General features: G+C 36.8%; 1 protein-coding gene across 1 annotated transcript in view; it reads left to right on the top strand.

Annotated features, from left to right (window-relative positions):
- The window catches only part of IL1RAPL2 (interleukin 1 receptor accessory protein like 2), a 529352-nt gene that overhangs the window by 242697 nt on the left and 260041 nt on the right, over nucleotides 1-26614 (top strand). The window contains exon 4 of the mRNA XM_029929680.1: nucleotides 24639-24713. Coding sequence (XP_029785540.1) covers nucleotides 24639-24713 — 75 coding nt within the window. The remainder of the gene's footprint in view (nucleotides 1-24638; nucleotides 24714-26614) is intronic.

The raw sequence follows: 26614 nt of genomic DNA on the forward strand, positions 1-26614 counted from the left end.
CTAGTTCTGGTCCTTTGCAGCTGTGTATCCTTAGATGAGTAATTTAACTTCCCTGAACCTGTTTCCTCATCTGCAAAGTAAAAAATAACACTGTAGTTTATGGGTTTTGGTGACCATGTATTCGACTTGCTCTCATGGAAACAAATGGGTTACTCATGATAATGAAACATTATCTGTAATTCAAAGCTGACATTAAGGAAAGTAAAAGGATAGTGCCTAGTGATAGCTACCAGCTGTTTTCCACTTTAGGCCCCAAAACTTTTTTATGTTAAGGTGGCCCTTCAGTTAGGGCAATGTTTTCTTGTGTTCTATGTTTTTAATCTTTTTTAATGTTTATTTATTTTTGAGAGAGACAGAATGTAGGCATGGGGAAGCAGAGAGAGACACACACACACAAAATCTCAGGCAGGCTCCAGGCTCTGAGCTGTCAGCAAAGAGCCTGCTTCCAGGCTCAAACCCATGAGTCATGAGATCATGACCTGGGCTGAAGACAGACACTTAACCAGCTGAGCAACCCAGGCACCCCTGTATTCTTAAGTTCTAAGTATCACATCATGTTTAATGTCCAGCAAAATACTATTGTGAATTAGAAAGTTATTGTTATTATGAAACTATGTATTCTAAAATAATTTCTAATTTAATATCCATAGTTGTAGTTGTAGGACGATCAGCACATCCAAACAGATAACATTGCTTAAGTGATATTTTGTTTTTCCTTATTATTTTGCATTAAAATATGTTGATAGGCCGTGGATGCCTAATGAGTTTTCCAGTGATAAATAATCATTAACTGTAAACAAAAGAGTCAATACTAGCCCAACCTATTAAAATAATTGTCTTGATAGATAAAGATTAAGTTTATATTTACAAACTGATTTGTCTGAAATGAGACCAGTGAAGAAAAGTTTAATTCATAAAAATAAACATATGCAATGTATGTAATTATTCATATGGCAACCAAGATGTCATAGTCCTTTTTAAATTTCATTTGTATTCATTTGATTCCTTCTGTGACATCTTAGTAGGCAGAACGATGGTCTCTTAAAGATGTCAACATCTTGATCTATTAGGAATATGTTGAGTTCTATAGCAAAAGTAAATTAAGATTTCAAATGGAATTGTGGTTGCTAATCACCTGACTTTAAAATAGGGTAGTTATCCTGAATTATACAGGTAAACCCAATGTAATCACAAGGGCCATGAAAGGGAAAAAAGAGGCAGAAGATGAGGTTGGATTGTTACGAAAAGGACTGAATTTGCCATTTCTGGCTTTGAAGATGGAAGAAGGTCAAGTACCAATGAATGTCGGCACCATTTAGAAGCTGGAAAAGGAGAGGTTAATTTTCCCCTTAGAATTCAGAAACAGATTCAGTCCTTTTAACACTTTAATTTTTTTTCTACTAATACTAAAATATTTAATACTAATTCAAAATTTTTCTGGTTCAAAATGTTCTATACAAAGCGTTATGTCAATTAACAAGTCAGTATTTTAGACTTATAAGTATTATTTTATATTCTGTCCTCTTTCCACTAACATGAAAAATACATTATTTTAATAAGAAAATTTTGTACTAAGTTTTCTATCAGCACGTTTCATTGCCTAGCTCAATCTTTATTTCAAATCATGGTCTTAATGAATATTCTTAAAATCAGCTTGGGATGTACAATCTTCAAAAAGTTTAGAGTTTTCCTTTAACAAAATTAAACATAGAATTCATATATTAGCAATTGCACTATGATTTTTTAGAGGACCTAATGTTTTATGTATTTATTTATTTTTATTTTTTTTCATGCTTAACAGAATTGTTTTTTTTAAGTAGTTTATTGTCAAATTAGTTTCCATACAACACCCAGTGCTCTTCCCCACACGTGCCCTCCTCCATCATCACCACCTCTTTTCCCCCCTCCCCATCAACCCTAAGTTTATTTTCAGTATTCAATAGTCTCTCAATGTTTGTGTCCCTCTCTCTCCCCAACTCTCTTTCCCTCTTCCCCTCCCCCCGGTCCTCCATTAGGTTTCTCCTGTTCTCCTGTTAGACCTATGAATACAAACATATGATATCTGTCCTTCTCTGCCTGATTTATTTCACTTAGCATGACACCCTCAAGGCCCATCCACTTTGCTACAAATGGCCATATTTCATTCTTTCTCATTGCCATGTAATACTCCATCGTATATATATACTACTTCTTCTTGATCCACTCATCAGGTGAAGGACATTTAGGCTCTTTCCATGATTTAGCTATGGTTGACAGTGCGGCTATGAACATTGGGGTACATGTGCCCCAATGCATCAGCGCTTCTGTATTTCTTGGATAAATCCCTAGCAGTGCTATTGCTGGGTCATAGGGGAGTTCTACTAATAGTTTTTTTAGGAGCCTCCACACTGTTTTCCAGAGCGGCTGCACCAGTTTACATTCCCACCAACAGTGTAAGAGGGTGCCTGTCTCTCCACACCCTCGCCAGCATCTATAGTCTCTTGATTTGTTCATTTTAGCCACTCTGACTGGCGTGAGGTGGTATCTCAGTGTGGTTTTGATTGGTGTTTCCCTGATGATGAGTGATGTTGAGCATCGTTTTATGTGCCTGTAGGCCATCTAGATGTCCTCTTTGGAGAAGTGTCTGTTTATGTCTTCTGCCCGTCTCTTCACTGGATTATTTGTTTTTTGGGTGTGGAGTTTGGTGAGTTCCTTGTAGATTTTGGATACTAGCCCTTTATCTGATATGTCATTTGCAACTATCTTTTCCCATTCTGTCGGTTGCCTATTAGTTTTCTTGATTGTTTCCTTTGCAGGCAGAAGCTTTCTATATTGATGAGGTCCCAATAGTTCATTTTTGCTTTCATTTCCCTTGCTTTTGGGGAGATATCAAGCAGGAAATTGCTGTAGTTGAGGTCAAAGAGGTTTTTTCCTACTTTCTTCTTGGGGGTTTTGATGGTTTCCTGTCTCACATTCAGGTCCTTCAGCAATTTTGAGTTTCTTTTTGTGTATGGTGTAAGAGAGTGGTCTAGTTTCATTCTTCTGCATGTTGCTGTCCAGTGCTCCCAGCACTACCTGCTTAAGAGGCAGTCTTTTTTCCATCGGATACTCTTTCCTGCTTTGTCAAAAATTAATTGTCCATACATTTGTGGGCCCAGCTCTGGGTTCTCTATTCTATTCCATTGGTCTATGTGTCTGTTTTTGTGCCAATACCATACTGTCTTGATGATGACAGCTTTGTAGTAGAGGCTAACATCTGGGATTGTGATGCCTCCCGTTTTGGTTTTCTTCTTCAATATTACTTTGGCTATTTGGAGTTTTTTGTGGTTCCATACGAATTTGAGGATAGTTTGTTCTAGCTTTGAGAAGAATGTTGGTGCAATTTTGATAGGGATTGCATTGAATGTGTCGATTGCTTTGGGTAGTAATGACATTTTCACAATGTTTATTCTTCCGATCAATGAGCAGGGAATGTTTTTCCATTTTTTGTTGTGTTCTTCAATTTCTTTCATAAGTTTTATATAGTTTTCATTATATAGGTCTTTTACATCCTTGGTAAGATTTACTCCGAGGTATTTTATAGTTCTTTGTGCAATCGTGAATGGGATCAGTTTCTTGATTTCTCTTTCTGCTGCTTCATTTTCAGTGTATAGAAATACAACTGATTTATGTTCAGTGATTTTGTACCCTGCAACTTTAGTGAATTCACTGATAAGATCTAGAAGGCTTCTGGTGGAGTTGATCAGGTTTTCCATGTAGAGTATCATGTCATCTGAGAAAAGTGAAAATTTGACTTCTTCTTTGCCGATTCTGATGCCTTTTATTTCCTTTTGTTGCCTGATTTCTGATGCTAGGACTTCCAGCACTATGTTAAACAACAGTGGTAAGAGTGGACACCCCTGTCGAGTTCCTGATCTCAGGGGGAATGCTCTCAGTTTTTCCCCATTGAAAATGATATTAGCTGTGGACTTTTCATAAACTGCTTTTATAATGTTTAGGTAAGTTCCTTCTATTCCGACTTTCTCAAGGGTTTTTATTAAGAAAAGGTGCTGTATTTTGTCAAATGCTTTTTCTGCATCTATCGACAGCACCATATTGTTTTTATCCTTTCTTTTTTTAATGTGATGGATCACATTGATGGGTTTGCGAATATTGAACCAGCCCTGTAACCCAGGAATGAATCTCACTTGGTCATGATGGATAATTCTTTTTATATGCTGTTGAATTTGATTTTCTAGGATCTTGAGTATTTTTGAGTCTGTATTCATTAAGGATATTGGTCTGTAGTTCTCTTTTTTTTGCTTGGTCTCTGTCAGGGTTAGGTATCAAGGTGATGCTTGCTTCGTAGAATGAGTTTGGAAGCTTTCCTTCTATTTCTATTTTGGAATAGTTTGAGAAGAATGGGTATTAGCTCTGCTTTAAATGTCTGGTAGAATTCCTCTCAGAAGCCATCTGGCCCTGGGCTCATATTCGTTGGGAGATTCTTGATAATAGATTCGATTTCTTCCCTGGTTATCGGTCTAGTCATGCTTTCTTTCTCTTCCTGTTTGAATTTTGGCAGTGCATGTGCATTTAGGAATTTGTCCATTTCTTCTGTGTTGTCCAGTTTGTTGGCATATAATTTTTCATAGTAATCTCTGATGATTGCTTGTATTTCTAAGGGATTAGTTGTGATAGACCCTTTTTCATTCATTATTTTTTCTATGTGGGTGCTCTCTCTTTTCTTTCTGAGGAGTCTGGCAGAGGTTTGTCAGTTTTGTTTATTTTTTCAAAGAACCAACTCTTGGTTTCATTGATCTGCTCGACTGTTTTTTTGGATTCTATATTGTTTATTTCTTCCCTGATCTTTATTATTTCTTTTCTTCTGCTAGGTTTGGGGTACTCTTGCTTCTTCCCTTCTAGGTGCTGTGTTAGATTTTGAATTTGATCTTTTTAAAGTTTGTTGAAATTGGCCTGGATTGCAATATACTTTCCTCTTGCGACCGCCTTTGCTGCGCCCAGAGATTTTGGATTGTTTTTTTTCTTTTTCATTGGTTTCCATGTATTTTTTAATTTCTTCTCTAATTCTCTGATTAGCCTAATCATTCTTTAATAGCGTGGTTTTTAACCTCCACATTTTTGGAGGTTATTCAGACTTTTTCCTGTGGTTAATTTCAAGTTTCATAGCATTGTGATCTGAAAATGTGCATGGTATGATCTCTATTCGTTTATCCTTATGGAAGGCTGCTTTATGCCCCATTATGTGATCTATCTTGGGGAATGTGCCATGTGCACTCAAGAAGAAGGTGAATTTCCTAACTTCAGGATGCAGAGTTCTAAATATATCTATCAATTCCATCTGTTAAAATGTGTCGTTCGGGTCCATTGCTTCTTTAGTGATTTTCTATCTGGTTGATCTATCCATTGCTGTCAGTGGAGTATTAAAGTCCCTGCAATTAGCACATTTTTGTCAATAAGATTGTTTCTTTCTGTGATTAATTGTTTTATGTATTTGGGTACTCCTGAATTTGGTGCATAGATATTATAATTGTTAGCTCTTCCTGATGGAGAGACCCTATAATTATTATATAATGTCTTTCTTCATCCCTTGTTACTGCCTTTACATTAAAGTCCAGTTTGTCTGATATAAGTATGGCTACTCCGCCTTTCTTTCGGCTTTCAGTCACATGATAGATATTTTTCCATTCCATTACTTTCAACCTGAAGGTATCTTCAGCTCGAAAATGAGTCTCTTGTAAACAGCAAATAGATGGATTTTTTTTAATCCATTCTGCTACCCTGTGTCTTTTGGTTGGAGCATTCAGTCCATTTACATTCAGTGTTAGTATTGAAAAATGTGAGTTTAGAGTCATTGTGTTCTCCATAGAATTCATGTTTATAGTGGTGTCTCTGGCACCTTGTATTCTTTGCAACATTTCCCTCATAGAGTCCCTCTTAGGATTTCCTGTAGGGCTGTTTTGGTGATCATGAATCCTCTCAATTTTTGTTTATTTGGGAACACTTTTATCTCTCCTTCTATTTTGAATGACAGGCTTGCTGGATAAAGGATTCTTGGTTGTATGTTTTTTCTGTTCATCACATTGCAGATTTCTAGCCATTCCTTCCTGGCCTGCCAAGTTTCATTAGATAGGTCTGTAACCACTCTGATAGGTTTCCCTTTGTATGTGAGGGCCCTTTTCTCCCTAGCTGCTTTCAGCATTCTCTTTTTATCTTTATCTTTTGCCAGTTTCACTATGATATGTCGTGCCAAAGGTCGATTCAAATTATGTCTTCAGGGGGTTATTTGTGCCTCTTGAATTTGAATGTCTGTTTCTTTTCCCAGATTTGGGAAATTCTCAGTGATAATTTGGCCTAGTATCCCTTCAGGACCTTTCTCTCTGTCTTCGTCTACAGGAATTCCTATGATACGGATGTTGTTCCCTTTGATTGTATCACTCAGGTCTCGAATTCTCCTTTCCTGCTCCTGGATCAATTTCTCTCTCTTTTTTTTCAGCTTCCTCTTTTGCTATAACTATATCTTCTAATTCACCTATTCTTCTCTCTGCCTCGTCAATCCTTGAGGTGGCTGCTTCCATTTTGTTACTCACCTCATTTATAGCTTTTTTTTCACTCATCACACCTATTTTCGAAGTGCCTAGTCATTGTCTCAGTTTCTTCTTTGATGCTTTTTTCAATCCCATAGATTAATTTTATGACAAGATTTTTAAAATTCTTGATCTGTTATGTTGTCTACATCTGCCTTGAGCAGTTCTGTGGCTGTGACTTCTTCCTAGAGGTTCTTCAGGGGAGAGTTCCTTTGTTTTGTCATTTTTGCTAGTTTTCTGTCTCTTGTCAGCTTTAAAAAGTTCGTTGTGCACTGTGCACCTGTTAATATTGCTCTGTTAAAGGAAGCTTATTGACTGTCCAGGGCCTGTCGTTTCAGGAAATATTCTTTTAATGGTATCTCTCAGTTTCTCTTTTTGTGCCATTGAATATTTTATTTCCCTACTCAGCAATATTTGGGACTCGCCTTCTTGCACACTTTGGCTTGTTTCTTGGTGTAGCCCTAAGAAGGAAAACAGACAGACAAACACAGAGGTAACAAAAGCACACCAACGCACATACAATTCAAACAAACAAACAAATTAAAAGGGGGAAAAGAAGGAAGAAAATGTAGAAGAAGAAGACATAAAAAAAAGAAGAAAAAAAATAATAAAGTGGGTCAGAGACAACAAAGTACAATGGGCAGTCTAAAAGTGTATGAACAGTTGAGGAGAGAGATAAGGATGAGACACAGGGGAATATGTCTGGATTGAAAGAATGAAAAATAGAGGGAGAGAGATTAAAGGAAAATAAAGAGTAAAAGTAAAAAAAATTAATTAAAAAGTAATAATAATTAAAAGTAAGTACAAAAAAGAAAGAAAAAAAAAGAAGCAGCTCCTCCTTGTGGATAGGCGTGGTTTGGTGTGGTAGGTCTAGGATGCTGCTCTAAGCAGCTCCCCCTTGGTGGCTGCAGAGATTAGAATGGCTGCATGCCAAGCTCTGCTGCAACCAGGCACTGTATGCCACTCTAATGAGTCAGATCTCCTTGTGTAGCAGCTGAGCCAAATTGTATTTTCCAGGCCCACCTCCGTTCAAAGTCCTAGTCCATGCACTTTTATGCTACCACAGATGAGATGTACTTGCTTTGGTGGCTGTCCTTTTAGGGAGAGGGATCAGTTTCTCTTGGCTCAGGCAGGGATTTGTGCTGCTGCTGCCTGAGGCAAGGTGTGCTGCCTGAGGCCAGGTGCACAGCAGGAGGTGTAGTGCACACCCTCACAGACATAGCTGCGGACTCACAGCCCCCAGTAGGGATCGCAATCTCGTTGGGGGAGGGATGAGTTTCTCTTGGGGCTGGATTCATGCTGCTGTTGCCTGATGCAACGGGTGCTGCCAGAAATGAGCTGCGAGCTCCTGCAGCAGAAGTGCGACCCCTGGCCTCCTCTGCTGCCGACTCCCTGCTGGGATTGCAAAGGGGTGGGGCTATTTTTTCCCTGTTGGCACCTGGTGTTTGGGACTCCCGCGGCCAATGCTGGGGGTGAGATGCACCGTGGAAATAAGCTGCATGCTCCCACTCCCAAAACCAAGGTCGTCGAGAGCACCCCTGGGGTGGGGCCGTGGCTGCGGACTCCCCACTGGGATGGCACAGGGCTGCAAGCTGTTCTTTCCCTTGTGCCATCCGGGTTCTGGATTTGCGCTGCTCAGCAGTTATATATGGAGTGAGAGTTTCTCTTTCTGAGTGTGGTTAAATGTTCTTTATCTCTTCCCCAGAGACAGGACTATGAGCGTGTTCAGTTTCTCTGTCTCTTCCCTTTGTCTCTCGGGCTCCACGCTTGCCCCGTGTTGGTCTGGGGCTCCCACCTCCCCTGCCCATCTCAGGCTGGCCGATTTTCGGATCTCCACAGTTTGTACTCACTCACTCAGGTATCATTGATGTTGTCTTCTTTCTGGAGTCCTTATTTTCTCCTTCTGCTCTTGCAGATGGGAGTAATGTCCTCAGTTCAATAGATGGGACAGACGAAGTTTACATAGCTCCCTTCCTCCCCGCCATCTTGGCTCCTCCCCATTAACACTTTAATTTTAATCCAGTAAGACCCACATCAATCTTCCAATCCCTCAAACTATAATATTCTAATAAATATGTTGATTTAAACCACTAAGTTTGTGGTAAATTGTAACAACAACAATAAGAATGAACAGAGGCGTTAACCACTTTTTGTAATTTACTACAGACATTTGTATATGCTTATCTCTAGCACTTGAGTAACCCTTTTGCTATGACTCTGTACATTCTTCAAATTTGTATGTACAAATTTGTACATCCCAAACCGAGCACACACACTCACACATATACACTATTTAGTAAGATAACTTTCTTTAATAGGATAACTATAAATGTGTGTTAACTGATTGACTGAATGATACGAAACAATCTAAGATTGGATTTTCATCCTATAGAATTATGTAGACACAACTAAAGGTATTTAGTCCATCCATTCCCATATTCCATGAATTAGATATGTTTTTTTTGTGATGCTTATATGGAAAGTTGTATTTTTAATTAAAACAAAGAAACTGTCTTAAATTTAAAAAAATAAGGAAGAGGGGTAATAGTATGGATTAGTGGCTATGAGCTCAGACTCAAGAGTGAAGTAGACTTAGGTTGAATCCTATTCTATTTGTATTTATCATCAATATGATTTTAGGAAGATAACTTCATCTCACTGAGCCACAATTTTTCATATGTCAAATGTTGATAATATTAGGAATTACTTTATATATTGTTGCAAAGTTTCAATGAAAGGAATAAATGTAAAAAGGGCTTGGCATAGAATACATGCATAATCAGTGTTAGTCATGGTGCAATGTCAAGAATATTGAACTGTAATTTAGGAAAAGAGATTTTAGTTTTCTGCTTTATCACTAATTTGCAATATGATGTCCAGAAAATCCCTTCCATTTCTTCTTCTTTAAGTTTTCATCCACCAAAATATCTACATGAATTAGACAAATAAGAGCTTGTCTAGCTCTAAAATTAACTGTGTTTGAGTACTTATTATATTCTTAGGTATCACTATCTAGGCCAAATTTCTAGAATCCAACAGATCAATAACCACAGAATCAAATGAGGATCTTGATGCAAGTTAAAAATTAATCCATCTTGGGGCATCTGGGTGGCTCAGTCGGTTAAGCAGCCAACTTTGGCTCAGCTCATGATGTCATGGTCCATGGGTTTGAGCCCTTGGGGTCTGTGCTGACAGCTTAGAGGCTGGAGCCTGCTTCGGATTCTGTGTCTCCCTATCTCTCTGCCCCTCCCCAGCTCATGTTCTGTCTCTCTGTCTTTCAAAAATAAATAAATGTTAAAAAAATTTTAAAAACTCCATCTCATAAAGATGTGGTATGTACACACACACACACACACACACACACACACACACACACACAAATATTATTCAGCCATGAGAAACAAGGAAATCCTGATGTTTGTGACAACACAGATGGAACTTGAGAGCATTATGATAAGTGAAATAAATCAGAGAAAGACAAATACTGTAAGATCTCAAATATATAAAATCTTAAAAAGCCGAACTCATAGAAGCAGAGTAGAATGGTGATTTCCAGGAGCTGGAGATCAAGGGAAATGGGAAGATGTTGGTAAAAAAGTATAAACTTCCATTTAGAAGATGTAATAAGCATTGTGATTATATTTAACTATAATATATACTTGAAAGTTGCTATGTGAGTAGAACTTAAATGTTCTCACCACAAAAAAATGGTAATTATGTGATGTGATGTCGGTGTTAGTTAACACTGTAGTCATAATCATATTACTATATACGTATGTCAAATTAGCAAGTTGTATACCTTAAACTTATACAATGTTATATGCCAAACCTGTCTTATTAAATCTGGAAAGAAGACTTTCAATTGGTCCATCTTCTGTGTTTAACTTCTCATATTTATTATAATGCTAACTACTACCCAAGTTCCATTGGACCCCAGAATTATACACTATCTAATGTAATTTACTGGATAGTAAACACATTTGGAATAGTTTAGATATCTACAATATAAGGGTCCAGGGAGTACTATTTTAGAGAGAGAAGGTGGAATCTTACTTGAGGGGCAAAAGGCAAGAATAAAGAGAAACCATGTTCTGTGAAAGGAAAAAAAACCTACCATTACAATCTCTGTTTAAGTTTCCATTTGCCCCAAGGTTATTTTCTTTTCAAGTTTGAAGGAGTTGTTTTATGCCTGGGCAGATTTGTGCTGAATAAACATTATTCTCTCCAGAGAAGGGCCCTGTGTCAAATGACATTGAGAAGAAATTGCTCTGCTTTTATGCTCAAGCATTCCCAAAGTTCATGCATTGCTCAAAACTCAAATATTTGGGGAAATAAATATGGAATCTAGAGGAAAGGGCACCTCGGGGCAATTTTACAGCAGCCCTGACCATTCACCACCTTGAAGGCACATCCACTGATTTGCAAGGCAGGATATAGGCTCTGAGCCATATGCCCAGAGTGTTTGCTAGAGGAACCCTAAGCTGTGCAAGAGCAATGGCCAAGTAGTTCCTTCAGCATTTCACTGAGAATTAAGCATCTGAATGTTAAAGGATCACTTATTTATTTGAAGAACTTAAGACTTTAATTTCTATGATTAATAAAGTTAGATACTTGGCAATGGCTTTAAATGATGTCAGGAATATTTTTAATTAACTAGAATTGTTTTGTTTTAAAAGCAATTCAATCCTATGAACATTAGTTCCTATTTTTTTATTCTCTGTGGTTCTAAATAATTTTATAACTCAAATACATACATGAAAAACATAAGCCATCAGCATCAGTAATAGTGACTTACTAAATGAAATTTTATCTTTTTTTATTATTTTTTTCAAATTTATATATATTTTATTGTCAAATTGTTTTCCATATAACACCCACTGTTCTTCCCCACAAGTACCATCCTCCAGGACCATCACCCCCTTCCTCTTTCCCCTCCCCCTTCATCCCTAAGTTCTTTTACAGTATTCAAGAGTCTCTCATGATTTGCCTCCCTCCTTCTCCCTAACACTTTTTCATCCTTCCGCTCCCCATGGTCCTCTGTTAGGTTTCTCCTGTTAGACCTATGACTGCAAACATATGGTATCTGTCCTTCTCCACCTGACTTATTTCGCTTAGCAGGACACCCTTGAGGTCCATCCACTTTGCTACAAATGGCTGTATTTCATTCTTTCTCATTGCCATGTAACGTAGCACTATCAACAATAGCCAAATCATGGAAAGAGCCTAAATGTCCATCACCTGATGAATGGATCAGGAAGATGTGGTATATATATATACAATGGAGTATTACATGACAATGAATGAAGACATAAACAGACACTTCTCCAAAGAGGACATCCAGATGGCCAACAAACACATGAAATGATGCTCAACATCACTCATCATCAGGGAAACACAAATCAAAACCACCCTGAGATACCACCTCTCGCCAGTCAGAGTGGCTAAAATGAACAAATCAAGGGACTATAGATGCGGGCAAGGATGTGGAGAGATGGGCACCCTTGTCCACTGTTGGTGGGAATGTAAACTGGTGCAGCTGCTCTGGAAAACAGTATGGAGGTTTATTTAAAAAACTATCCACAGAATTCCCCTATGACCCAGCAATAGCACTGCTAGAGATTTATCCAAAGGATACAGAAGTGCTGACACAGAAGGGCACATGTATCCCAATGATCATAGCAGCACTGTCAACAATAGTCAAATCATGGAAAGAGCCTAAATGTCCATCACCTGATGAATGGATCAAGAAGAAGTGGCATAAATATACAATGGAGTATTACATGGCAATGAGAAAGAATGAAATCTGGCCATTTTTAGCAAAGTGGATGGACCTTGAGGGTGTCATGCTAAGAGAAATAATTTAGGTGGAGAAGGATAGATACCATATGTTTGCCCTCATAGGTTTAACAAGAGAAACCTAATGGAGGACCATGTGAAAGGGGAAGGGGGAAAGAGAGTTGGGGAGAGAGAGCCTATTGAATACTGAAAATGAGCCGAGGGTAGAAAGGGGGGAGGGGGAAGGGATGTGGTGGTAATGGAGGAGGGCACTTGGGAAGAGCACTGGGTGTTATATGGAAACCAATTTGACAATAAACTATTAAAAAAATAAAGAGTTGTGTGTGTGTGTATGTATATATATATATAAATATATATACATATATATATTTATATATATATATATATAATGAGTGCCCAAAAATATACCCACATGAATGGTATGTTAAGGAGTGACAAATTAATCTGTGACGAATAGGCAAAACTATACAATGGTGAAAAGACAGTTTTTTCAATAAATGGTGTTGATAAAATTGGATAACTACATGGCAAAGAATAAAATTGGACCACTTTCTTATATAACACACAAAAATAAACTCAAATTGGATTAAAGAACTAGATGTAAGACCTGAAACCATATAAAATTCCTAAAAGAACATATAGGCACTAATCTCTTAGACATCATTCCTAGCAGCATATTTATGAGTATGTCTCCTCAGGTAAAGAAAACAAAACAAATAAAAAAAGAAAAGCTTTTTCTCCATAGCAAACTAAATCATCAACAAAATAAAAAGGAAGCCTAAATTGTGGGAGAAGGTATTTGCAAATGATATGCCCAATAAAAAATCAATATACAAAGTATATAAAGAACTTACAGAACTCAACACATACACACACACAAAACAACAAACTATATGAATAGAAGGTGGGCAGAGGACCTGAATAGACATTTTTCCAAAGACATAGAGATGGCCAAGAGACACATGAAAAGATACTCCGCATTACCAATCATCAGGTGAATGCAAATCAGAACCACAATAAGATATCACCTCACATCAGTCAGAATTGCTAGTATCAAAAAGACAAAAAATAATAAATATTGATGAAGGTATAGAGAAAAGGAAACCTCTGTACACTGTTGGTGGGAATGTAAATTGGTGAAACTAGTGGAAAACAGTATGAAGTTTCCTAAAAAAATAAACATAGAAATACCATATGATCTAATAATTCCACTGTTGGATATCATTAGATCCAAGTATCCATTGATAGATGAATGGATAAAGAAGATGGAATATTACTTAATCATAAAAAGAATGATATCTTGCCATTTGTTATAAAATGGATTAATGTAGAAAATATTATTCTAAGTGAAGTAAGTCAAAGAAAGAAACCATATAATTAACTCATGTGGAATCTAAAAAAATACTCAAAATATACAAACAAACAGACTTTTAAGTAAAAAGAACAAACTAGTGATCGCCAGAGTGGAGAGGTTGGGGGATGGATGTAATAGATAAAGGAAATTAAAAAGAAAAAACTTGTCCATTCAGCCTATTTTTCTGGGATGTTGATTCTTGATCACAGTGACACAAGGATAAAGAACAAGACACAAAATACAAAACAGTTAAAAGGAAACACAAAACCAATTGTAGTAAATTCAGTTTATTGATGAGATCAAGGAGAAAGTGCTGTGTAGTTCTTTTTGCCTGTACAGCTAGACCCAGCCTGTTTACTTTTCTATCTCTAAACTTAGTTCCTCAGACATCCTGTCTATCCTTGAGGTATCCTTCTGATAAATTCCCTTTCTGCTTAAATTTGCAAAAATGTGTTCTTATTCACTGTTTTATTTTAATTTTTTTGAGAAAGAGAAAGAGAGAGAGAGAGAGAGAGAGAGACAGCATGATTTGTGGAAGGGCAGAGAGGGAGGGAGGGAGAGAGAATCCCAAGCAGGCTTCTCCCTGCCAGTGCAGAGACAGACACAAGGTTTGAACTCACAAAACTGTGAGACCATGACCTGAGTAGAAACCAAGAGTCAGATGCTTAATTGACTGAGCCATCCAGGCACCCTTGTTTCTGTTCATTGTAACCTAAGAGCCCTGTGGAAAGTATCTATCTTTAGAGAAAGAATATCATAGAAAATTTAACTTTGAGATCGTGTTTGTTTGACAGTGTCAGACACTATCTTAATTGCTGGGTTATCTGAGATATGATACTTGTCTTCCAGGAGCTTAAATATCTAGTCAGGGAGACTAGACATAGCCATGTAAAATGAAGTTTAATTTGTATTCAAAGAAGTGTATGCTATGAACCAAATAAGGGATTCAAAGAAATAGTAAATGCTTTGCAATTTCACTTTCAACCCAACCATAGTAAAGGTTAGCTTGGGCTTTTTTTAGGGGAGGATTTCTGGAGATTTCAGGACTGGCGTTTGGAGGATAGATAGGACTTGGGATGGCAAAAACAAGGTAAAGTTCATAGAAAATCATTGTGGGCATGGTGAAATCAGAAGTCACTTCAGATTTCTGTGTTATGAGTCAGAAGCTGCTTGACTTTGGGAAAGTCATTTGTAAAATGTAATATAAAATTCCTTAGAACATTGTTTAGCACACAGTAGATATTAAATAAATGATAACTATGGTAACTATTATTATTTGTTTTTAAATTTAGGGAAAGTGTTTAAGACAAGCCACAGTGTTGGAAATTAATGCAATGTGTTAAGGGACAAGTGAGGAAAGTAACTTGACCTAGGAATGATAAAGTAGAAGAGTGGGTAACAAGGCAGGAAGGTTTTTTAGGGTTATATTGTGGCTTTCTTTATGTTCCCAGCTGAAAGTTTCAGACTTTATCTTCTTGTAAACATAGGAGGCATTAGTAAATTTTCAGTGGTTAAATGTTGCCATTTTGGAATGTCATTTCAGTATTGTTGGTGTGTTGAATGGGTTTGGAGGGATCCATTTCATTAATCTTAACATACACATTCCACAATTACTTCATTAATGGAAATTAATGAGTTACTATATGACCCAGGTGTGCTCATACATTTAGTGTCCTTTTCATACAGCTGTCCTGTTCCTTCCCACTTAGTTCTCTGGCAAGTCTAGTTAAATAGACAAAATAACAACTTAAGAGGGTGATGAAACTTTTAACAGTATGTAATAGGCAGTACAGTCCAACTGATTTATTCAATAAAACAATAAATTCTACTTATTTCTTATACTATGTTCATAGAAATTGATCAGTCATTTTAGTCAGACCAATGGCTTTGTACAGATAGACAAAACCTTTACATATAATGGGAAAGAGAAAGCCAAAGTGGACATTCTCCTGAGGAAAATTAGTGTCAAATATGTAAAAGGTAGCTTTAGAAAGAAGCAGGTAGGAACAGTAATAGTTTCACAGGTTCATTAAGACTACTGTCATGATAGACTCAGTAGAGCAATTATATTTAAGAGAATAATTAAACATAAGCAGCTACAAAGGAAAATGCAGGGGAGAAATTGTGGACTGAAAAATTAATACCAAACTGCATTGCTTGCTCTCAATCTTTCAACCAAAACATGAAACTTGAGCAGAAAATTCAAAGACTAGCACAGACATCAAATTAGTCCCTATAGAGGTCCAGGGTAAGTTTTCTAATAAAATTGTAAATCTCCACTCTGTTGTTCAGGGGGCCTGGTATTGACATCTCTCCCCTTCATTTCTCCCATAGTAACTGTGAATTTCAGGTGAAATTTTTAAAAGAAGAAGGAAATGTGCTTGTTCATGGCAGCATGTACTCTAGCTAATCTGCAAATGCTATAATTATACTGGGTGCTGATAGATTTGTCTCTGGGTTGCTGTCAGGATCCAGATGAACTGCTACAGTTGCTGTTTTATCTTCACAAATGCCCTGCATGTCTTGGCAATTCCCAGAACTACACATGATATTGGAATTTAATGAGTTTCCACACGCATACATCTCACTGGGATGTGTTAGGGTAAGTGTAAATTCATTCCCTTTCATTTATGGGTTTAGGGGGAAAATGTATGTGTGTGGAATATCCTACAGGAATCATGTCTCTTTTGGCCATTTGCCACAAAGCCATCCCCACGGATCTAGGAACCTTAGCTTAGTGTGTAGTCAAAGATGCTAAAACCATTGATTCAGTATTGAGCACTTGTCCCTATCTCCTGCCTACAGCTTTTATCTGTCTTTCTGGCAGTTCTACAAATAGGGGCTTTTGGTCACAAGGGGGCACCAAATGAGATAATGTAACCCTCATTTAGCTTCATCTCTAAATTGGCCCTATTGTAACTATCTTCCTTACTTCCAAGGTCATTATGTAGATAACATGAGCTAATGTATCTAAAAGCACTTTGAAAATTATGAACTGCCTATACATTTGAGGCAATTAATATTATCATTTCTGTTAATAAATATCACTTCAGTAATTGACACTCAGCAACAATGAAATTAGGGTAAATGTATCCTTGGTTTATGACAGGAGATGAGGAAGAGGAACAACAATGACTCCAAATTCATATTCTGATAAGAATTGAACAAGATATTCATCTTTGACCATAAAATATAATACTTACAGTTGCTTTCCACCCATCAATTTCCAATTAATTCATTTGGAAGGAAGAAATAGTTGAAAATAACACTAAGAACAATTTCTAATAGGCTAAGTGTCTATAATCTGGATGTGTAAAGCAAATTGAGAATAATTATACAAATAAATCAAAATTATTTTTATAAATAAAATGAAAGTGGCTGGATTTTATTTAATTTTAATTGTTTCATATTTTGAACACACAGTATATGCATATTGTTCAAAACATAGATAAGGCATAGAGTCAAAATGTCTTTACCCTCCTCCACCATTCTTCAGCTACCCATTTCCTTTCTTCAGATGATATCACTGTTAATGATTTTTACATTTATCCAAGAAATAGTCCATATTTAAACACAAATGTGCATACATGTGGACACACACACAGTTTTATTTTTACACACAGGATAGTATACTATTCACACTGTTGAACAGTGTATCTTGGAGATTTTTTTATAGCACATGTACAGATTTACCTAATTATTTTAAATTAGCTGCATCATATCATTATATGAAAGCACCATATTATTTAACTATTGGCCTACTGATAAATATTTTGTTTGTTTCCAAAATGTTGCTATGACAAACAGTACAATGAAATTAAGCGGCTGTTATGATTCGATTTTAAGTTCAAATATTTAATTTTGTATAAAGTATATCTTTTATGTTCCAAATAATATTGGAATCCCAGATTATTGGGGAGTCTGTATGGGTCAGTCAGTGAGCATCTGACTCTTGATTCAGCTCAGGTCATGATCCGAGAGTCATGGGACCTAGCACTGAACGAGAAGCCTGCTTAAGATTCTCTCTCCTTCTGCCCCTCTCCCCACTCAGGTGCTCTCTCTCTCGCTCATAAATAAAAATAATATTAATAAACATCAGATTATTAAGGGTAACTGAAATATTTAGACAATGAAAGCTATAAATATTATATTTGTATATTTGTCTACATTATCCACAATTTAGCTCATCACAACAAGTACACATCACCTATTTAATTGATTCCCTCAACCACCTCCCCTCTAGTAACCATCATTTTGTTCTCTATAGTTAAGAGTCAGTTTCTTGATTTGCCTCCTTTTTTCTTTTATTCTCCTTTGTACATTTGTTTTGTTTTTTAAAATCCAACTATAAGTGAAATAATCTGATATTTTTCTTTCTGTGACTGACTTATTTTGCTTACATAATACTTACTCTCTAGTCCCATCCATGCCATTCCAAATGGCAAGATTTCATTCTTTTTTAAATATAATTTATTGCCAAATTGGTTTACATACAACACCCAGTGCTCATCCCAACATGTGCCCTCTTCCACGCCCATCACCCACATTCCCCTTTCCCCCAAGTTCCCATCAACCCTCAGTTTGTTCTCATTAGAAAATCTCTTAGGGTTTGCCTCCCTCCCTCTCTAACTTTTTCCCCTTTCCCCTCCCCCATGGTCTTCTGTTAAGTTTCCCAAGATCTACATATGAGTGAAAACATGATATCTGTCTTTCTCTGACAAACTTATTTCACATAGCATAATACCCTCCAATTCCATCCACATTGCTGCAAATGGCCAGATTTCATTCTTTCGTATTGCCATGCAGTATTCCATTGTATAGATAAACCACATCCTCTTTATTCATTCATCAGTTGATGGACATTTAGGCTCTTTCTATGATTTGACTATTGTTGAAAGTGCTGCTACAAACATTGGGGCACATGTGCCCCTATGCGTCAGCACTCCTATATCCTTTGAAAAATTCCTAGCAGTGCTATTTCTGAGTCATAAGGTAGTTCTACTTTTAATTTTTTGAGGAACTTCCACACTATTTTCCAGAGAGTCTGCACCAGTTTGCATTCCTATCAACAGTGTAGGAGGGTGCCCATTTCTCCACATCCTTGCCAGCATCTATAGTCTCCTGATTTGTTCATTTTAAACACTCATACCAGAATGAGGTGGTATCTCACTGTGGTTTTGATTTGTATTTTCCTGATGATGAGTGACATTGAGAGTTGTTTCCTGTGTCTGTTGGCCACCTGGATGTCTTCTTCGGAAAAGTATCTGTTCATGTTTCTGCCAATTTCCTCACTAGATTATTTGTTTTTTGGGGGTGGAGTTTGATGAGATCCTTATAGATTTTGGATATTAGCCCCTTATCCAGAATTTCATTTGCAAATACCTTTTCTCATTTCAAGGTTGCCTTTTAGTTTTGTTGATTGTTTCCTTTGCACTGCAGAAGCTTTTTATCTTGATGAAGTCCCAATAGTGCATTTTTGCTTTTGATTCTCTTGCGTTTGGAGATGTGTTGAGTAAGTAATTGTTATAGCTGAGGTCAAAGAGGTTGTTACCTGCTTTCTCCTCTAGGGTTTTGATGGTTTCCTGTCTCACATTCAGGTCCTTCAGCCATTTTGAGTTTCTTTTTGTGTATGCTGCAAGAATATGGGCTAGTTTCATTCTTTTGCACGTTGCTGTCCAGTTCTCCCAGCAACACCTGCTAAAGAGGATATCTTTTTCCATTGGGTACTCTTTCCTACTTTGTCAACGATTAATTGGCCATACATTTGTGGGTCCAGTTCTGGGTTCTCTATTCTATTCTATTGGTCTGTGTGTCTGTTTTTATGCCAATACCATACTATCTTGATGATCTTGATGATGATAGCTTTGTAGTAGAGGCTAAAGTCTGGGATTGTGATGCCTCCCATTTTAGTTTTCTTCTTCAATATGACTTTGGGTATTCGGGTTTTTTTGTGGTTCCATATGAATTTTAGGATAGTTTGTTCTAGCTTTGAGAAGAATGTTGGTGTCGTTCCTATTGGGATTGCATTGAATATGTAGATTGCTTTGAGTAATAATGACATTCTAACAATGTTTATTCTTCTGATCCATGAACATGGAATGTTTTTCCATTTCTTTGTGTCTTCTTTAATTTCTTTCATAAGTTTTCTATAGTTTTCATGTACAGGTATTTTACATCTTTGGTTAGGTTTATTCCTAGGCATTTTATGGGTTTGGTGCAACTGTGAATAGGATAAATTTCTTGATTGCTTTTTCTGTTGCTTCATTATTGGTGTATAGAAATGCAACTTATTTCTGTACATTGATTTTGTACCCTGTGACTTTGCTCAATTCATGGATCAGTTCTAGCAGACTTTTGGTGGAATTCATCCAGAAAATGTCACAGTGCTGGTCAGGAGGGGGCCGTCTGATTCCACAGCCTCTATTCAGCTCTAGTAGATAAGCAGCTACTCAGCATGGAGGTGTGGATTGGAGTAGGTGGGTCCCTCCTCCACTGTGGGCCCAGTGGACCAATCCCTGAGATTGCCTTGGTAGTTTTGGGGAGAAAAATGGCGACCCCCTCCTCAGTCCCTTCTTCACGGACCAGGTATCAAAAATCACTCCTTTGGATCAGATCTCACTGTGCTAGCGGCACAGATGAGGTGGGCTGTCTGCCTCCACAGTCTTCTATGTCCCACGCTTAGCTGGGTTTTAAACTCCCACTCCATGTGCATTAATGATGCCACCCAAAATGTAATTCTGTGGCTGCACTGCAGCACTTCAGGGGAGAAAACTGGATTCTCCTTCTGCAGCCTGGCCCCTGGCCTACCACTGAACCTGGAAGTGACTCTCCTCCTCTCCTGGTGTACGAATAGGGCAGCCGGCTCCAGTCCGAAGAAAGCCCTGCAGTTAGAGATGGGATCTCTTTCAAAAAGTCCTGCAGTTAGAGATGGGATCTCTTTCAAAAAGCCCTGCAGTTAGAGATGGGATCTCTTTCAAAAAGTCCTGCAGTTAGAGATGAATGATGGGATCCCTCTCTGTCCCAGTCAGAGGTTTTCCTCTTACGCTTCCCCAGCCACTCCTTCTCTTCCTTTTGTCTCTCTGCAGAAGAGGATTCATCCCCTCCATGCCTCTGTGGTCTGTTTGATCTCCCCCAGTTCACAATCACATACCTATGGGCCCATCCAGTTTTCCTGTTTCCTTCCTGGTAGACTCTGTCTCTTTTCCCAGACTCTTGGGGTTCAAAACCCTTTGGCTTCAGCCCTTCTTTGTTTGAGAGATACAGGAAGTACGGATCCCCATATTTCTCTGCCATGTTGGCCTCCTCTCCAAGATTTCATTATTTTTTTACAGCTGAATACTAATATATACATATTTGCACATATATACATATAGATGCCTATAGACTATACATACATATATATATCATCTCTTCTGTATCTATTCATCAATTGGACACTTGGGCTGTTTCCATAATTTGGCTATTGTAGATAATGTTGCAAAAATATTGAGGTATATATACACATATATATATACATGTATATATATATACATGTATATATATATACATATATATACATATATATATACATATATATATACATGTATATATATATACATATATATACATGTATATATATATACACCCCTTTGAATTAGCATTTTTACATTCTTTGAGTAAATATCTAGCAGTGCATTGCTAGATCATAGGATGTTTCTTTTTTAAGTTTGTTTATTTATTTAAGTAATCTCTATACCCAACATGGGGCTCAAACCCACCACCCTGAGATCAAGAGTCACACACTCTCCTGAATGAGCCAGCTGGGTGCCCCAGGTAGTTCTACTTTTAACTTTTTGAGGAACCTTCATACCGTTTCCCAGAGTGGTCACACCAGTTTACATTCCCAACAGTAGTGCAAGGAATGTTCTTTCTCCACATTCTCTCTAGCACCTGTTGTTTCCTGTATTGTTGATCTTAACCATTATGACAGGGGTGGAGTTATATCTTATTGTAGTTTTGATTTGTATTTCCCAGATGATCAGTGATGTAGAGTTCTTTTCATGTGTCTATTGGCCATGTGCATGTCTTCTTTCGAAAAATTTCTATTCATGGCTTCTGCCCAGTTTTAATTGGATTATTGATTTTATAATTTATGAGTGGTGAGTTTAAGTTCTTTATAGATTTTGGATACTAATCCTTTATCAGATATGTCATTTGCAAATATCTTCTCCCATTTGGTAGGTTGCCTTTTAGTTTTCATGATTATTTCCTTAACTGGGAAGTTTTTCTTTTGTTTGTTTCGTTTTTTTAAGTCTCAATAATTTATTTATTTATTTATTTATTTATTTATTATTTCCTTAATGTTTATTTCTTTTGGAGAGAGTGTCTGTGTGTGTGTGTGTGTGTGTGTGTGTGTGTGTGCACGAGTGGGGGAGGGGCAGAGAGAGAGGGAGACAGAAAATCAGAAGCAGGCTCTGCCTTCTCAGTGCAAAGCCCAGTATGGGGTTTGAATCCACACTGCGAGATCATGACCTGAACTGAAGTTGGATGCTCAAACAACTGAGCCACCCAGGTGCCCTCCAATAGTTTAGTTTTACTTATATTTCCCTTGCCTCAGGAGACAGGTCTAGAAAGAAATTGCTATGGCTGATATTAAAGAGCTTACTGCCTTTGATGTATTCTAGGATTTTGATATTTTCAGGTCTCATATTTAGGTTTTTAATCTACATTGGATTTATATTTGTGTATGGCATAAGTGTACATTTTCATTCTTTTGCATGGTGACATCCAGTTTTCCCAGCACCATTTGTTGAAGAGACTGTCTTTTTCCCATTGGATATTTTTTCCTGGCTTTGTCAAAGACTAATTTGCCATATAGCTGTGGGTTTATTTCTGGGTTTTCTGTTCTATTCTATTGATCTGTGTGTCTATTTTTATGCCAAGTTATAAAAATATATTTGTTTCTATAAGGCAAGATATGTTGTAGTCCATCAATAAAAATTTGTCAGAAAAATAGAACAATTCACTAAAATTTTTCCATTTCAAGCAGTTTGGATATCAGGAAGTGTAATTTAAAGCTCTTTTCTAAGTGAATTTCTAAGTGCACTTTGTTGTGAACCACTATTTTGGGAATCTGACCAAATTTATATATTTTCTTAACCTGACCTATTATGTGATCTACTTTTGTTTCTTCTTCTCTACTAAATATCCTTGTAAATATGAGATAAACTTCTCCCATGTCAATAGAGAATTGCTTTTCCAGTCAGTTAATGATGGTTTAATGATTATCTCTTATATGCCCAGCTCTATTCTCTGTCTCTTGTGAATTACAAAGACATATAAAAGATTTCCCTTTAATAGGTAAGAGTCTAGTTGGACTATTGAAGCAAGACATAAATATAGGAACAATTAAAAGGAATTCAAGATGTAAATAATAGCTTGATATATGCTTTGTCATAAACCATTTTGTATTTGTGTGCCAAGTCCTCTCATTTCTTTCTTCTAGGTGCCTTTCAAATTTGCCTTTTTAAAAATTTCCCTAGATCCCACCACTGAGGACTATTCATCTATCTAACTGCTGTGTAATTAGTACATCCTCTTAGCTGTTTTTGTTCTCCTCTAACCCATCCTATATAGGAAGTCAATCATCTTTAGATAGCACTTCCCTTGAGGTTTTGTTGCTGTTATTCCATGAATTTTCAATGGTCTTGTAGTCTACTACATCATGTCCAAATTCCTCTGCATGTTTCTCATGATCCTCTGTAATTAACTTCTAATTATTCTATATCATGAACAGCTTGCTCTTTACCGTACCCCACCCAGCTCCTTCTCCCAGATCATTTTCTTCTAGACACATTATGCTTGCTAAGTTCTACCTCTCTTCCTTGGTTTGTGTTAATATTTCCTGAATTTCTTCTTCCTTACTCTCTACCTTACCAAATCTTTTCTACTCATTAAGATCTACATGGAGTGGAGCCTGAGTGGCTCAGTCGGTTAAGCGTCCAACTTTGGCTCAGGTCATGATCTCGCAGTTTGTGGGTTCGAGCCCCGCATCGGGCTCAGTGCTGACAGCTCGAAGCCTGGAGCCTGCTTCGGATTCTGTCTCTTTCTCTCTCTGCCCCTCCCCTGTTCATGTTCTGTTTCTCTCTCTCTCAAAAATAAATAAATAAACATTTAAAAAATAATAAGATCTACATGGAAACCCTTTTCCTTCATAAAACTTTGCCCAACTCTGCCAGCTAATTTTGGCTTCTCCTTTCTCTATTCCTTTACCACATATAGTCTTATGGCTCAAATGATACAATCTTTTACTAAATTGTAGACTTTGTTCTATTATTATTTTCTTTTGGTGTGCTTATTCTGTGTTCATAGTACTAGAATGTAAATTGAGGGTAAATATAAAGGTTTTAATTCCTTTTTCCTTAGTATTTGGCACAGGACTTAGTGGGCAAAAGATGCTGAATCCGTATTTTTAATTTAATCATTATCTTAATGAAGGGACCAGTGTCTTATTATATCACTTCAGAGGCTGAGTAAAGAATGGGGCATGATTCAGAGGTCTATTAGAAATGTCTATTAGGGTTGTATTTCATTAAAAATATTTAGCACCACAAAGTACAAATGAGTATTTAATGTTTATCTGCTTGTATTTTAAAATATATATTTCTTTACACTTACAAGCTTATAAAAATCACTAAAAATAGTCCATTTGTTTGATCTTGTTTGAAAGGGTAACTTTTGAAATGGCCTATTTACAGTGAGTCAATGGTGTGCTAAATGTGCTGGGAAATGGATATTGTATAGTAACAACTCAAGTACAAATGCTGTCTAATAAATGTTTACACACGATTAAGTCTACACACATTAAATATCATTCACTATAGAATCTTTCTTATCCTGCAATTTATCTCAATTTCTCCATTACCTTCTTTCATTTTCTCTTCTAGCTTTACTCACAGACAAGCCTCCCAAGCCATTGTTCCCCGTGGAGAATCAGCCAAGTGTTATAGATGTCCAGCTGGGTAAGTCCCCATCTGGGAATAATAGATCCTAAACTTGCTCTCTGTTAACAGATGGAGAAAATTACATGAACCAGGAAAGGTTTATTGCCACTGTTATTACATGCAAATCAATTTGTGTCTGCTCATTTATAACCCTGGAGTTCAGTGTAATAGCAGTTTAAGGAAATGAGTTTGAATTGAATCAAGGAATTGTAATACTAATTGGTTACACTAGGTATTAAGTGTGCTATAGGACAGAGCTTTTATCTCTGTGATTGATAGATTCATAAGTGTCATGCATAGGTGACTGGTACAAAAAAATTTACATGCTTGTCAGCCAAAAATTGTCATTTACAGAACATTAACTCCTGGAGAAGAGCACTTTTTCAAAATAAAAGGCCCCCCAGCAAAACCTTTAAAATCATTTGATAATAATATTTCCAATGGCACAATCCAGGACTATTTAAAACTTATTTTTATGTTGAGATCCTGAATATTTGTGAATATATAGTGTTGGTAAAAATAGCAAGTTGATTTATTGGTGCTAATATTTTACTGCAGACTCTAATAAAAACATAAGGTGTTGAGTCTTCTTTTTGAGTCCTCTACCAGTAATCCTTATATTTCAAGAACTGTGAGCTTGAGACTCAGAGGCCTGTTAGTATCTCTTCATACCATTGCCTTTACTCTAAACCATGTACTTTAACACTCGTGAGCTTTCATCTACCTTGGGTTTTATTCTGTTCTTCAATTCAAAGAAGTTGTTCAATTTTAAACAGACAACTGAGTAAATATACTGGAAGTGTATTGGGTTTATTTTGGGTATATGATTTATTGAAACCTGTGAGCATAGTTGTACCTACCAATTATATAGCTAGGGAAGATGAATTATTTGCAGTATATCATCTACTTGGAAGGTTTTTTTACTCAATTTTTTGATCTGTCCAATTGAATCTGGATTATTAGAGGCCTATTTCTATCTTGAGAATATGTGAGAGAAAATTAAATTTCTAAGAACTTGTTCATTTTTCTAAAAAGAATTATAGCACCTTGTAGTTACTGCAGACTATCAGTATGAGTACCAAAATTAAGTATTTTAAAACAAGAAAAGAAAAGAAGTATGTTGTTAAGAATGGATTGGGGAGATAGCAGTGAATATGTTATAGATAATGTTGAAGTATTAGAATATGGTTCTCACCCTGCCACTTTTATTACTTTGCAGAATCATTACATTTTATTAAAGCCAAATCTAGATGGGCTGACACATACACTCAGTTATTTTTGCTTACATCCTTCCATCAATACTGGGATAAAAATACCTCAAATTGTACTATGTGGTTTTCCGGTAGTTACATGAAACCATAAGCTGACCTTATATTATTAGTTGTCATGAAGATTTAAGTGGATAATTCTTTTTATATGAAAACTTATATATTAAAGAATAGAAAGCAAAATTCACATTATTTCAAATTTTGTGTTTGTGGCTCATGAGTGGACACCTCATTTGCCTCTGCTATTAGTCAAGCATTAATAAAAATGATAGAAGACTACTTTTCTTAAGCAAGGAGAGAGACCATTCTAAGGAATATATTTCATTCAGACTTGCTGGGTAAAGAATTTGTATGTGCTATTTGGACATTTCTAAAATGTGTGCTTGGTATAAATGTATATCCTATATAGGTATATATGCTAAAATAACCTACCACAAACACGACCCTGTAAAATTACCAAAGTAATTTGCTTCCAATAGGTAAAAGGCTGAACTTTTCAGGTTTTAGTTTGTGACACAACTTGGAGACAACTTTATTGACAAAAAGATGGAGACCTGCCCATTTTTCATCACAGAAAGGCTGTTTCTCTGAAATGCTAAAGCAACCATGTAATTCAGGGAAAGGAAAAAAAAATCAGTTAAACCATATCCT

The sequence above is a fragment of the Suricata suricatta genome, chromosome X (assembly GCF_006229205.1).
Source record: "Suricata suricatta isolate VVHF042 chromosome X, meerkat_22Aug2017_6uvM2_HiC, whole genome shotgun sequence".
Taxonomy (NCBI): Eukaryota; Metazoa; Chordata; class Mammalia; order Carnivora; family Herpestidae; genus Suricata; species Suricata suricatta.